General features: G+C 45.9%; 1 protein-coding gene across 4 annotated transcripts in view; it reads right to left on the bottom strand.

Moving 5' to 3' along the window:
• Window positions 1–446: 446 nt before the first annotated feature.
• LOC138467995 (proteoglycan 3-like) overlaps window positions 447–12,714 on the bottom strand; it is a 46,253-nt gene continuing 33,985 nt past the window's right edge. For all 4 annotated transcript variants that reach the window (XM_069608353.1, XM_069608354.1, XM_069608352.1 and 1 more), the window contains one exon: window positions 447–966. In XM_069608353.1, coding sequence (XP_069464454.1) covers window positions 908–966 — 59 coding nt within the window. In that variant the 3' untranslated portion in view covers window positions 447–907. The remainder of the gene's footprint in view (window positions 967–12,714) is intronic.

Here is a 12,714-nt window from a genome sequence, read left to right on the forward strand (position 1 = left end):
TGTTCCAGACTTATTTTTTATGAGAGCAAGTAAGCAAATATGTACATTTTTGCAAGTACAACTCTCTGTCACCGGGTGCTCCTCATCTATGCCGCAATCTTGGTTGCCACTTGGCTACGCTCCCTGGCAATGCTTGTTTTAACCTGGAGAAAGCCGACTACAGTGTTTTGGTTTCCTTTATGTCCAGGGTGAGTAGCATGCAATCCACATAAACCTTCTGATACAAATGTTAACACACTTGGAACCAATTTGGACTCTTGCACACAGCTATGCACCTGGTCCAGATATCAGCATTTAGCATGCCATCACAGTTGGCCGGGAGACGTTTAGATCCATCTGAGGAACAACAAAAAGAAAGAACAAAAGACACACATAGCTCTTTGGAGAAAACAAACGAAGAAATAATGTTTCTATATCAACCTGAACAAAACTTCCATCGTAGTCAGTTTGCTGAATGCATGAAGCTTTATTGCATAGCAAGACAGGTGGCGACACAAAGGTGAACAATATTGTACATTTGGAAATGTGGTCTGGTAGCAATGTAGGTGCCATCAAAACAGAGCACTGTATCAAGTCGTGGGGTTGGCAAGGGTGGACATTATTTGGGCAATTACAAAAACTGCAATTATGGGAAAAAAAACAATTAAAAAAACATGTTATTCTTTCACTCTTTAATCCATTGAAAAGATTAAACAAGTAAGGCGAAAACACTGTCTTCATCCTGAAAGGTGATAGAACATAGGCATAGATACAGAAAGAAACTTGGCGTATGTCAAAACGCAAGGAAAAAGGGCCATCAGTGGGGTCTCGTGCATCGCTTTTAGCAGCTGACCCGAGTCTGCAGCCCAGGTACTTCAGTCGAGAGTAGCAGAGCGCCACGACACTGCTGAAGCCCAATTCATTCTCTTCACTGCCTGCAAACGAAGGGCATTTTCTGGTTGCAGTCAATTGACCTCCATTTTCCACCTGCAGAGACCCAAGAAACAGGACAGTGATGAGTGGAATGGACTTAATACAGAGGGCAAGGGGACGACTGTTCATGTTTTTTTTTGTTTTAGTAAGAATAATCCGAGAACCCGGAAGAGGTTTGGGCAGTCTTTGTTATGGATGTTTGTGATGAAAACATGGCACTAATCAAAGAGGAGGTGAGAGTAATGTGTTGCTATACTGGAGGACTCTAATGTGGAATGATGGGATCCAATGTTTAGTTGTGTATGTGTGGTGTTGGAGTGCAAGGCCCTGCGCAACAAAAACATGTCAGTAACCTAGGAGGGACAGCCTGTGGCATGAGTTTAGGAAGGTCTGCTATGACAGGTGGTTTGGTGTGCTTTGGAAGCACACAGGAAACTAGCTAGTAGAAGGGAATCAGGGAATCAGATTGTTTTTACGTCAGAAGATTAAAAGGCATGGGAAGGAAATTGACATAGCAATGACTCTATCCGTATGCAAGTCTACCAAGCAGCCACACATTTTTATAGGGATCCTAACCTTACAAACAAGGATAACAATTCTTGAATATCCAGCGCTTGAAGAAGGGGTAAGGTACACCTAAAAGTCTACACGCTTTCACTATTTTAAGTTTTTCAAGTGAAAGGATTAGCTTTCTTGCAGAGCTATTGCAGATATATTGAAATAACTGATGCTAGTTGAAGCTTGTGATTGATGAGATTAAATATTGTACTGTGTGTGCACCACCAAAGAAGTCTGTATCTCTCATTCACACACCAGTGCATGTGCATGCACACACAGATCAAGCACGCCTGGTGGAGTCGCATGTGGTGGTTTGATTATACTTAAACAGTATGGAATGTATGAGTTTCTTCTGCCTTCATGGGTGATGCTTGACTCTATAGTTGTGGGACAGAGCCTGGGGATGCTATATCAAATCTGTGCTAATTCATAGCCACAACGGCCTAGAGAGTAATAACACTGCACCCTCCAACCAGTAATGAAGGCATAGCTACCTCTAATGCAATCCGATAATAAATAAACCAAAATATACCAAAGAGGCAGCCAGGAAGCAGGGCCAGGAAAATCAGCTGGTTACAGCCATCCAGAAACTGCCTGAAAAAAGTTGACGGAGTCTGAGGATGTAACCAATCTGAGCACAACATTAGCCAGCGGATGCCACATTGGTGGTCCTCAGTCATGTAAACAATTAGTGGGGGTCCACTCAGCATTTAAAATTGCCTATGGCATTTGCATGGATGCGGGTGCTGTCCAGTCAGTGTTCTGGTTTATGGGAAGTCATGTTCCTCAGTTTCCAACACCACCTCCCCCTAAATTCCCAATGCTCTTCACTAAGGAGTGGGGTATGACGAGCTGACATTAGCTGAACATTAAGTATTCAATTGTTTAGCTCACCAAGCTGTTTGTGTGTGTGTGTGCATGGCTCTGTGCATGCATGTGTGCAATGACTGTGTGTGTGCATTCACACACATGGGAGTGGATGCCAGTGTATGTCTCTTTTAGTTCATAGTTCTGTGTGTATTAGTGCAGGTGTCAATGTATGATAAAGTGCCTTTGTACATTTAAGTGCATATGTGTGCATGCCTACATATTTAAGTGAATATTGATCTGACTTTTTGCATGCAAGTGTGTGTGCATGTGCATGTTGTTAAGATGGATTTCTCAAATTTGGACTGCGGACAGATTTCAGGAGGTCACTATAGTTACAGTGAACATGGGAACTCTGAGAGGTTAGTCAACGCCAATCAAGGTAAGCATGGAGTAGGGTCAAGGCTTAACCTCAGGAGAGGTGAGTGGGGCCAGTGGTCTAAAATGTACCCACACAGTGAAATACACAACGATTCTACTTAGACAGGTAAGTATAAAAATAATCGGCTTATTGAAGGCCCAAACACACACTACGAAAAATGAATTAAGCAGGTGAAATTATCACACAGCACTACACATAAAAACATATATACATTCACCTTTGGTTATAGAAATGCAAACAATTCACCTAAACAGCTGAAAGGAAGGTATGTAATTATGTAATGAGAGAAACCAGTACCCAAGAATAGAAGCACTGACTTTATAAGTCCAATTCCTAAATTGAATGGGGCCTTGTGCCCAAAGGTTCACAGAGTTCCTTTAAGAGAAGGGACAAAGGTGCGAAGAGTTCTTATGGTGGTGAAAAGGGTTCAAGGAGACTTTAAAAAGAGTTTACAGTTAAGTAAATTACTTTATCTATCTTCTAGAGCAGCAGGCAAACGTTTTAGAAGCGAAACAATGGAATAAATCTAAGTTGTTCCCAAACTTTTAGAATGGAGGAGATAGGGGCACTGGAAAGGTATGTACCTACTCACTGCCCTTACTCCAATTTTCCCAAAGGAGTTGACAAGTCAAATGGGAGTCGCTGCAGGTAGGTTTTCCCACCGTTTGATCCAGGAGAAGATGCCCCGGAGCTGCGGGTTTTAGGAAGATTCTGGTCTGTCCAGTAGCTGTGCGCTACCCTTTCTGAAGATGAAATGCAGCAGGCACCATTGTAGGGCTCTTCAGGACACTCTACCAGATAAGGGATGGCCAGTTCGAGTGACAGTCACCACACACAGATCTCTTTCTAGTCACAAACAAAAAACGACTTCCATGACAGGATCCCTTGATGCTGGGAAGCTGACACGTGGCAGGAAGGCGACTTGTAGGACAAGTTGGTGACCACCGAAGGTCCAGATGAAAATGTGGAACGTTAACACTTCTAGCACAGTAGCCCAATTAAGAATTGCTCAGTCCACCAGGTGGTTCAGGGTCACTTCCAAATGCTCCAGGCTGCAGGATCGTAAGAAGGTGTTGAGACTTAATGGTCTCACTAGTCCAAGGGGCGAAGCACTGATGAGGGTCTTCTGAAATCCAGTAGTCCAGCAGGGATTCATGAGTACAGTTGCAGGAAAGGTCACCAGGCCTCTTCAAAAATCATCATCATGTCTTCAGTCAGCTGTACAGCTATACATGTCTTCAGTCAGCTGTACAGCTATACATGATTCTTGGCTCCATTTCTGATCTGCTGGAATGGCTATAGAACTACTCTTCTTATGCTAAATTAAGGTGAGTGATGAAACCCAGCCCTCCAATAGAAAGGATCTTCAGAACCCACTTATCCAACTGTGGTTCAATCAGAGATCACTGTGGGTCTGACTCATGCATGCACACCAGCCTCACTGCCAATGGTTTGTGGATTGGGACCAGACAGTTCCAACCCACTTCCTGAGTCCACAAACAAATGACACGCACTAGTCTTCAAAATCAGCAACTTTCCCAGGCAAACAAATGACCATATTAGGAATTTCCTAACCTGAGAAGGCAGGAAGAAGGCCAAAGAACAAAATGGCCAAAGAACAAGTGAAACATCTTGTGGCACATCAATCTTAGGACAGTAGCCACCGTTAGCAGCCAAATGCGGTAAACGCGAGTGTGCCAACTCAAAATATAGTAAAAATGGTAAAAAGGTATGTGCTGCCACCAGCTTGTCTTTAGGCAAATGTAAAAGTAACACAAAATCCCATAGGTACGAGTATAGGGTGACACAAAAATATCCCCATCGTACTGCACTGTAAGATGTTGTGCACCATGTAAAACAGTTACCAGATAAGGTAAAAAGTAAAATGACAACACAGAAACCTAGTTTACCAGTACTGACAGTCTGAAGGACTAGTCAGTTTTCCCATAACAAATTAGCAAAAGGCCAGGGAAGTGAAGCTGAAGGCTTCACTTCTCTGTAAAAAGTCAGCACAGACATAAAAAAACAGCAACAAGTTTGGGGGTCCATACAATATGGAGGGAACGTTGCTTAAAAGAGTAATCTTTCCTAACATATGTGCATGTACATATGTGTGTGAGACGGAAGATGAAAAGCAAAGGACAGAGAGAGCAAGGTAATGCTTATGTGTATGTGTGTGTTTGTGTGCCTGTGAGTGGTATGTGTGTTAGTTCATATGAGAGCTTAATGGGAATGGGAACAGGTGGTGTTTGGATATGGCCAGGTGGTACTCACAAAGGCATGGACACTAAATGATTTCTTGGATGTGTGCTTTTAATGAACAATATAATGGTTCCTTCTTGAACAATCTTCTTTATGATAACTAAAAGTCTCAGGCATACTGGGTTTCACTTTTAGCAAATAGGTTTGTTCCCTACCATATGTTAAGGTTTTGGCACCCCTTTGCTGCCGATATGCCAACTCCTGACAGCGTTGCTATTGACGTAGAAAACAAAGTCTTTAGAAAAGCAAAAGGATTGCGTATTGAGGTCTCTGCCTTCTTTTGATGGGGAGGTTTTCATTCATTATAGAAACATAGTGCATGTAGATATTAGGCTTGATGTAAAAGGTATGTTGTTATTTCTTTAAAGTTATTTACGTTTTGTTATATATGCATTTAGATTTTATCTCAGTGTTAACATAACAGAACATCACATAACCATCTCAGCTGCTCCCATAGGCTGGCTCTCAAGAGGATAGTTTGCACCTTTAGCCTGTGGGAAAGACTTATTTGCAATTGGTTGAAAGTGCTTCCTTCTTGTGACTGTTGTAGTCACAGGAAGTGGGGCTACTTAACAGTCTTATTGAGGTGGAGCCATCATCTTGGAGTTCACCAGATTGCCCCCTCTTACTTTGACTTGCTGTTTTCTGCAATTCTCTATCATTATGTTGAATTGGTAACTATGACTTCAAATATGTAACTTCAGCACTATACAAATGCTGCCTGGGGTGTTGTGGGACCAGAGATGTTATCCAACTACTTATACTAGTGATGTTGGTATTTTCTTATCGGAGGATTTAGGATTGGATCTGCAAATTCTGCAGTGTTTGAAACTCGTTGATTGAAATCTGGGTTGGTGGATTCTGCAAAATTAAAAACCTCCACTGGGGCCACTAGAAATGGATTTTGGGTTTTGCAGCATTCCTAGCTTTATAATGTGCTGTTCTAAATGTAAAGGGGCCTGTGCCAACTTCCTGATAGGACAGGGTTTGCTCCTCCTGCACTTTAGTCAAGTCTGCTAATGGGTTCTGGTAAAAGGGCTAAATAGTTGTGGTTCCGGTAGGGTGTTTGGAAAACAAAAGGATTCTGAGAAATGTAGTCCCTATGTTACTGCCCCTGCTATGCAATGGGACCACAGCATTGTGCCCCGGTGCTTCCCCAGATTCCTACTTCGGGGCTGCCATTCAAGAGCATAGGAGGACTCCATTGTATAATATGCATATTGTCAACTCAATGTCAAAATAAGACTATATCAAGAGACTTTGTATATGCCATAAAGAAATGACATAACTCAGAAATCCCACTACAATTTCGCATGCCTTAGAAAGTATAACTCCACCAGGCTATGGCCCAAATAATCAAACTTAGTAGAGCACTAGACCTCTCCGACCTTAAATGTTACTGCAGTTTATACCTAGGTCACAACAAGACTCCAATTCTGCAGCGCCAATGATCCTGGGCCTGAAACAAGGAGAATTCTTATATGAGCCCTCACATCTCTCCACTTGAATCCAATATTGCTCTCAAATTGCTATCCATATTGCACAGAATCCAAACCTCTGAAGGCCTGAAATATCTTTAAACCTTTCTAAACTCCCACCAGTTAGGCAGACAACTTTGATCCTCAGCAGAATCTAAACTCGCCCCCAAAAGGAAAAAAAAACACTATTGGAAGATAGGTTGTTTGCCATGGCTGCCTTCTCATTCTGAAGCAAGCATCGTCAGGAGTAAAAACTACTCCACTGAAAAAACCTCCTGGGATGACTTCTGAACAAAGCCACCCGCCCATAAGTGGAAATCCTTTAACATAGGGATCCCATCCGTGGGTCTGAAAGCAAGCATCTCATTTAAAACTTTACCCCTTGAGACTCCACTAGTCAAACACTGGAGCCCTGTACAATAATGCACTTGTTATAAATTACATTATTAGGGTGTCTAACTTTATCTTAGGAATGTACTCTCGTTGTACCATGATTGTATATATTACTATCCCTCCTATGACAACTTATGATAACCTATGCACCAGGAATGCTTCTCTGTATTGAATCTGTCTACCACATTTTCTTGCTTTTGAATTCCTTTGGTGCCTAAATCCTGTTGCTCTGTTTGTCATTCTCCCTTTTGGTTTGATGCAGCTTGTAGGCAATAATACACCTTAAAAACAACAACAAAATAAAAAGAACTTGTGTGCAGCCTCATGTTTTGTAGGCCGTCAGAATCTTAGAAACTTTAAGAGCGGTTGAGGGGATGATCTAGGCCTTAGACTCTTTAGGGAGGATTGTATGCCTTATAGATGCCAAGCTTACCCCTTGTTTATATCTGGGCTGTGCTTAGATGACAGAGGGAGAAATCAGGCTGATCCACACGTAAGCAGCAGAACAGCTTGTTCTTTAAACATTTCTGGAGTGGTTAAAAGTGTTTTAGACATTTAAATCCCAGTTTTTTTTTATTGTTCGAGTTTTTTAAGGCCCTTAAATTGTCACTCCCCTAGGAGAAACTGGATATGGAACTCAGCCTGTCACAAAAGCTGTGATTTTTTTGCATACTCAAATGTCCCCATAACAATTGCATGGTGGGAATGGGTAAACAGAAAAGGTTCATAGAGAAACTGCACATTTTTGTATAAATGCACATTATGAAACCCTTTCCAACCTTTTCAATGTTCAAGGGGTATCCCAGCAGGAGGTGGGTAAGCAGTACCCTCACATGGAAGACCACAAACAATAATATGTACAAGTTCATCAAGACCATAGAATGCATTGCCCCCTCAGGCTGAAGAACAGATTAGGGATTTCCCAAACTGGATCACAGGAAGGTAGGATATGTGGAGAGCTGAGGACACCCTGAACATGTTATCCAATGGAAGATGTGCAGGTATTCCCCTCTCCTCTCAGCATCAAGATTTGTCCCTGGAAAAAGAGGGCTCAATGGGCAAGAAAATTAACACTTACTTTGACAGCTCAAATGCTTCCACAGAATCATGAAGGAATCACAGATAGGACCTTAATACAAAACGTATATGGTAGAAATAATAATACCTGTGGGAAAGTTTCCTCGCCCGGGTTTAGGTCTGGGAGGGCTTGCTCACAGAAGAAGGAGGAGAACAAGGGACTAAGGTTCAATGATGCTCAGAGAAAACCAGGAAGACACCAACCAGCCAATTAGAAAGGTTATCCAAATCATTCTATACCCACATTAAAAAGATGCTCTGTTTCCTCAGTTGGGATGAGAGAGGTTTGGAAACCGTTGGAGAATGTGAAGCAGAGCAGTGAAGAGCTGGACACTGCTGGAGGAAGGAGTGGGGATTGTGATGTAGGCATGCCAGGAAGGAGCGACCAGGAGGAGGATGGAAAGTTTGTGAGATGAAAATGGCCTTGATAGAAGAGAAAGCTAAGAGAGAAAGTAAGAGAGTTAAGGATCAGAACAGAGGAACAAAGGATTTAGAGTGAGAGGCTTGACAGAGAGAGGTTGCAGATGTAGGAGGAGAGAGGTGGAAAGGGGAAAATGGGAACATCAGAGCCAGGGAGAGGTTGGGGTTGCTGGAGGGACAGAGGAGGGAGAGGAGGAAGAAAGGGAGGATTGGAGGTGGTTGGGGAAGGCACAGGTAAAGAGTGGTCCTGGAGAAAGGAAGACATTCAACAGAAGATAGAACAGAGGCTGTTGAGAAGGGCCAATACTATATTAAAAACAGACAGGACACAATTGGCAGAAGGAGGGGATGATGAAGGCCAGGGAGAAGATGCATAAGTGGCAAAACTCAATAGCCAGATATGATATGATATGGCATTTGTAACGCGCCTATACACAAGTGTTTCAAGGCGCGATGAGGCAGGGAGAGGGGAACAAGGGGAAGACAGACAACGATCCTACTAGGCCAGGTGTCATTCAGATCGCGCAAGTGCAGGGGTAGGGGGGAAGGGAAAAAGTGCAAGGGGAAGGGGAGGGGGGAAGTGCTGAACAGGGTAAGTAGAATAAAAATAAATAAATAAATAAATAGGGCAGGCTGGTGGCAAGTGCAAGGTAAGTGCAGACAAGTGCTGGGAGGGGGGAGCTGTAGGGATGCAGAGACAGTCCCGCAGTGCAGGGGTTGCCAGGGAGGCAGTGTAAGTGGAGAGTGGCTGGGCCAAGGACCGAGGTCGGTGAGAGTGGCCCTGGTGCAGGTTCAGTGCAGTTTCAGTGAAGAATTTAGCAGGGGAGAGGGAGAGAGAAAGCAGAAGCAAAGAGGAAGGTTTTGAGGTGCTTCTGGAACTGAAGATGGTTCTCCTCAAGTTTCAGGGAGGCAGAAAGGCTGTTCCAGAGGGAGGCCCCTGCTGCAGAGAGAGATCTACCCCCAGCTCGTTGCTTCGAGAAACGGCTGACCCTGAAGGAGTTGGAGATAGATGAGCGAAGGGCTCGGGAAGGAAGATATTTAGGAAGAGAGAGTTGAAGGTATTTAGGCCCCAGGCCTCAGAAGGCCTTGTGGACTATGCAGAGGGTTTTGGACTTAATCCTCGCAGCCACTGGGAGCCAGTGTAGAGATTTCAGTCCTGGAGAGATATGGTCCCTGGGCTAGAGGCCAAGGACAAGTCTCGCAGTCCTGTTCTGGATGAGTTGCAGAGGGCGGAGAGTGGAGGCAGGCAGATTAAGATAGAGGCTGTTACAGTAGTCCAGCTTCGAGAGAACCAGGGCTCTGGAGACCGTGAGCTTCTGGGGGAAGGAGAGGAAGGGAAGAATACCTCTGAGGAGTTGCAGCTGGTAGTGTGACTTCTTAGAGACGTCAGATATGTGAGGAGAGAAGGAGAGTGTTGAGTCGAAGATGACCCTGAGGTTTTTTGCCTTGCAAGTAGGAGCAGGAAGCGGGCCAAGAGAGGCTGGCCAGAGCGCTGCAGGGAAGGAGGGAGTGGGTGTGCCGATGAGTAGAATCTCAGTCTTACTGGCATTAAGGCAGAGGTCATTGGCGGCACACCACTCCTGGATAGCAGACAGACAGTCAGAGATGAGGGAAGGAGAGGAGGAGGCAGAGGGTAGCCTGAAAATGAGCTGGGTATCATCCGCATTGCACTGAAAGTTGGGGCAGAGGGTGGCGATGTGGTGGGCAAGGAGTGCCAGATATTGATTGAACAGCCAGGGAGAGAGGTTATATTCCTGGGGGACACCACAGGTAGAGAAAAAGATGTCAGAGAGGAAGGACCCAAGTTGGACCTGGGAGGGTCGAGTGGAGAAGAAAGAAGTCAGCCACACCAGAGCCAGACCAGTGATACCCAGGTTATCACGGAGACGGTTGAGCAGGATGGCATGGTTGACAGTATCAAAGGCAGAAGAGAAATCAAGCAAGATGAAAACACACAGGGTTTTAGAGTCAAGGTTGGAGAGCAGGTCTTGACGGATGTTCAGCAGAGAAGTTTCTGTGCTTCTGGCCGCTCTGAAGCCAGACTGATGGTCATGAAGACAACCCACAGATTCAGTGTGGAGATTAAGCTGGGAGATGGCCAGTTTCTCCAGGAGCTTGCACAGGAATGGAGTGATGGAGTTTGGGGCGATAGTTAGCCGGGCAGGAGGGGTCGGAAGAGGGTTTCTTAAGAAGAGGGTGCACAAGGGAGTGCTTAAGGGGGGATGGGAAGACTCCAGTGGCGAAGGAGTGATTGCATAAGTCAGCCAGGACAGGAGCCAGGGAGTCGATGTGGTCCTTGATAGTTTTGGAGGAACAAGGTTGAGCCTGTTTTGACAAGACTTTCATAGATCAGAATTGTCTGGAAACCTTGTCAGCAAAGAAAAGGCGAAAGGCATAGAAGGAGGGAGGGGGGGTGGCGGCAGAAGAGCCAGAGGAAGAGCAGGGAATAGGAGGAGGGAGGCGGTAGGAGGAGAGGGAGGACAGGATGTCCTGAGTTTTTGAAATGAAGTGAGAAGCCAGTGCCGCGCAGAGGGCCTGGGAAGGGACAGGAGAGGTAGAGACTGCGGCAGGATTGGCCAGTTCCTTGCAGATTTTAAAGAGTTCAGCCGAGTTGTTAGATGCCTCAGACGTGCGGGCTTGGATGTGAGCTCTCTTCTTGGTGAGGACCAAGAGCCGGTATTGTCTTTGCAGCAGGCGGCAGGCCAGTTTGTCAGAGGATGAACTTGAAGCATGCCATTTCCTCTCGGCCACCTTACACTTGCGTTTTAGGGAGACGAGGTCTGAGTCATACCAGGAATTACACTTGGCTTTGGGCTTCAGGCGGATTCTCATGACATGGACAAGGATATCAAGAGTATCAGATATAGAAGAGTGGAGCGAGGAGAGGGGTGTGTCAGGGTGAGAGTCAACCAAAGGGGGAGGAGGGGGTGAGAAGGTGGTGGCGAAAGCCTCAACTGACACGCGCTTCATGGGTCAGATGACCGAGAAGGTGGGTGGCAGTGATGGAGGAGGCTTGGCCTGAGGGGTAGGCAGGGTGAAGTGGGAGGATAGGAGAAAGTGGTCACTCCAGGAGAGAGGAGCAGAGAGAGGGGCAGAGAGGGGAAGGTCTGAAGAAATCAGAGCATCGAGAGTGTGCCCTGCAGAATGAGTCGGGCTAGAGGGGAGAATGGTTAGTGAGAGAGAGTCGCAGAGGTCACGAAAGTGTCCAGAGCGGGGTCAGGATGCATCCAGGTGGATGTTGAAGTCTCCAAGAAGGAGGATTTGAGTGGTAGAGGCAAGGAGTGAGGAGGAGAGGTCCGCCCACTCAGAGAGGAAGGGAGAAATCTGACCAGGTGGCTGATAGATAGTAGCCACAGTAAGGGAATGGCTAGGGGAGAGAGAGAGCCTGCAGATGAGGCATTCAAAAGAGGAGTAGGCCTGTGTAGGTGTGACAGAGGCAGGAATCCACTAGGGGAAGATAAGGGCTACACCCCCATCAGAGCGGTTGGGCCTGGGTGTGTAAAGGATCTTATAGCCGTCGGGTAGGAGCGTGTCAAAGCTGTTGAAAGAGCTGGCCGTGAACCATGTCTCAATAAGACCGAGGACATCGAGGTCAAGTTCTTCGAGAAGACGGCAGATGTCGGAGGAATGCTTGACAGGAGAGCGAGGGTTAAGAGTGGCAATGTGGAGAAGGTTTCCCTCCTTGAAGGACTTCCGGGGAGGGGTACAGATCAGAGGTACGCCCTGCAAAGGTGTGAATGGGGCAGAGAGGGAGGGGGAAGGCATGGTAGCCAAAGAAAGGGCAGGGGGAACAGCAGGAAAAGAGAGGAAGTTGATGAGGCGTGGGAAGCATCTATCTAAAAGGTGCAGGTTGGCCTGAGGGCCTTGGACCAGGATGGTCCCATTAGAGTAAACATTAATGATGACTTTGGAGGAGAGGAAGGAGGCCAGGAGGGCGTCCCAACGGGTGCCACATTAATGGGAGAAGAGGCGAAAGGTGAGAGCACAGAGACCATTTGAAGGGTCCATAGGTCCAGCGAAGGCACAACAAAGAGGATGTCGGTGAGAGTTACACTGGTGTAGGTGTCAGCGATAGGGAGGCCTGGGTTGGAGACCAAGATGTCCTTTTTAAACTTCTTCCTACCAGATTTAGTGAGAAGAGCAGGATAGTCAATAGAGAAACAGAGAAGATAGGAGAGACAGAGAGCACCATAGGTTGGGCGGGAGAGGAGAGAGGTGAAAGGGAGAGGGGGAGACACTGGTGAGGATGAAGAGTAGGCAGACAAGGCAACAAGAGGTAGGCAAGTTCGGCAGGGCCAAAACGACAACACTCAGGATTAAGGAGCTAACAAAAGCACATTATTGCAAAGACAGGAGGGAGACACC

This window comes from Ambystoma mexicanum, chromosome 4q, assembly GCF_040938575.1.
Source record: "Ambystoma mexicanum isolate Mex_15411 chromosome 4q, UKY_AmexF1_1, whole genome shotgun sequence".
NCBI lineage: Eukaryota > Metazoa > Chordata > Amphibia > Caudata > Ambystomatidae > Ambystoma > Ambystoma mexicanum.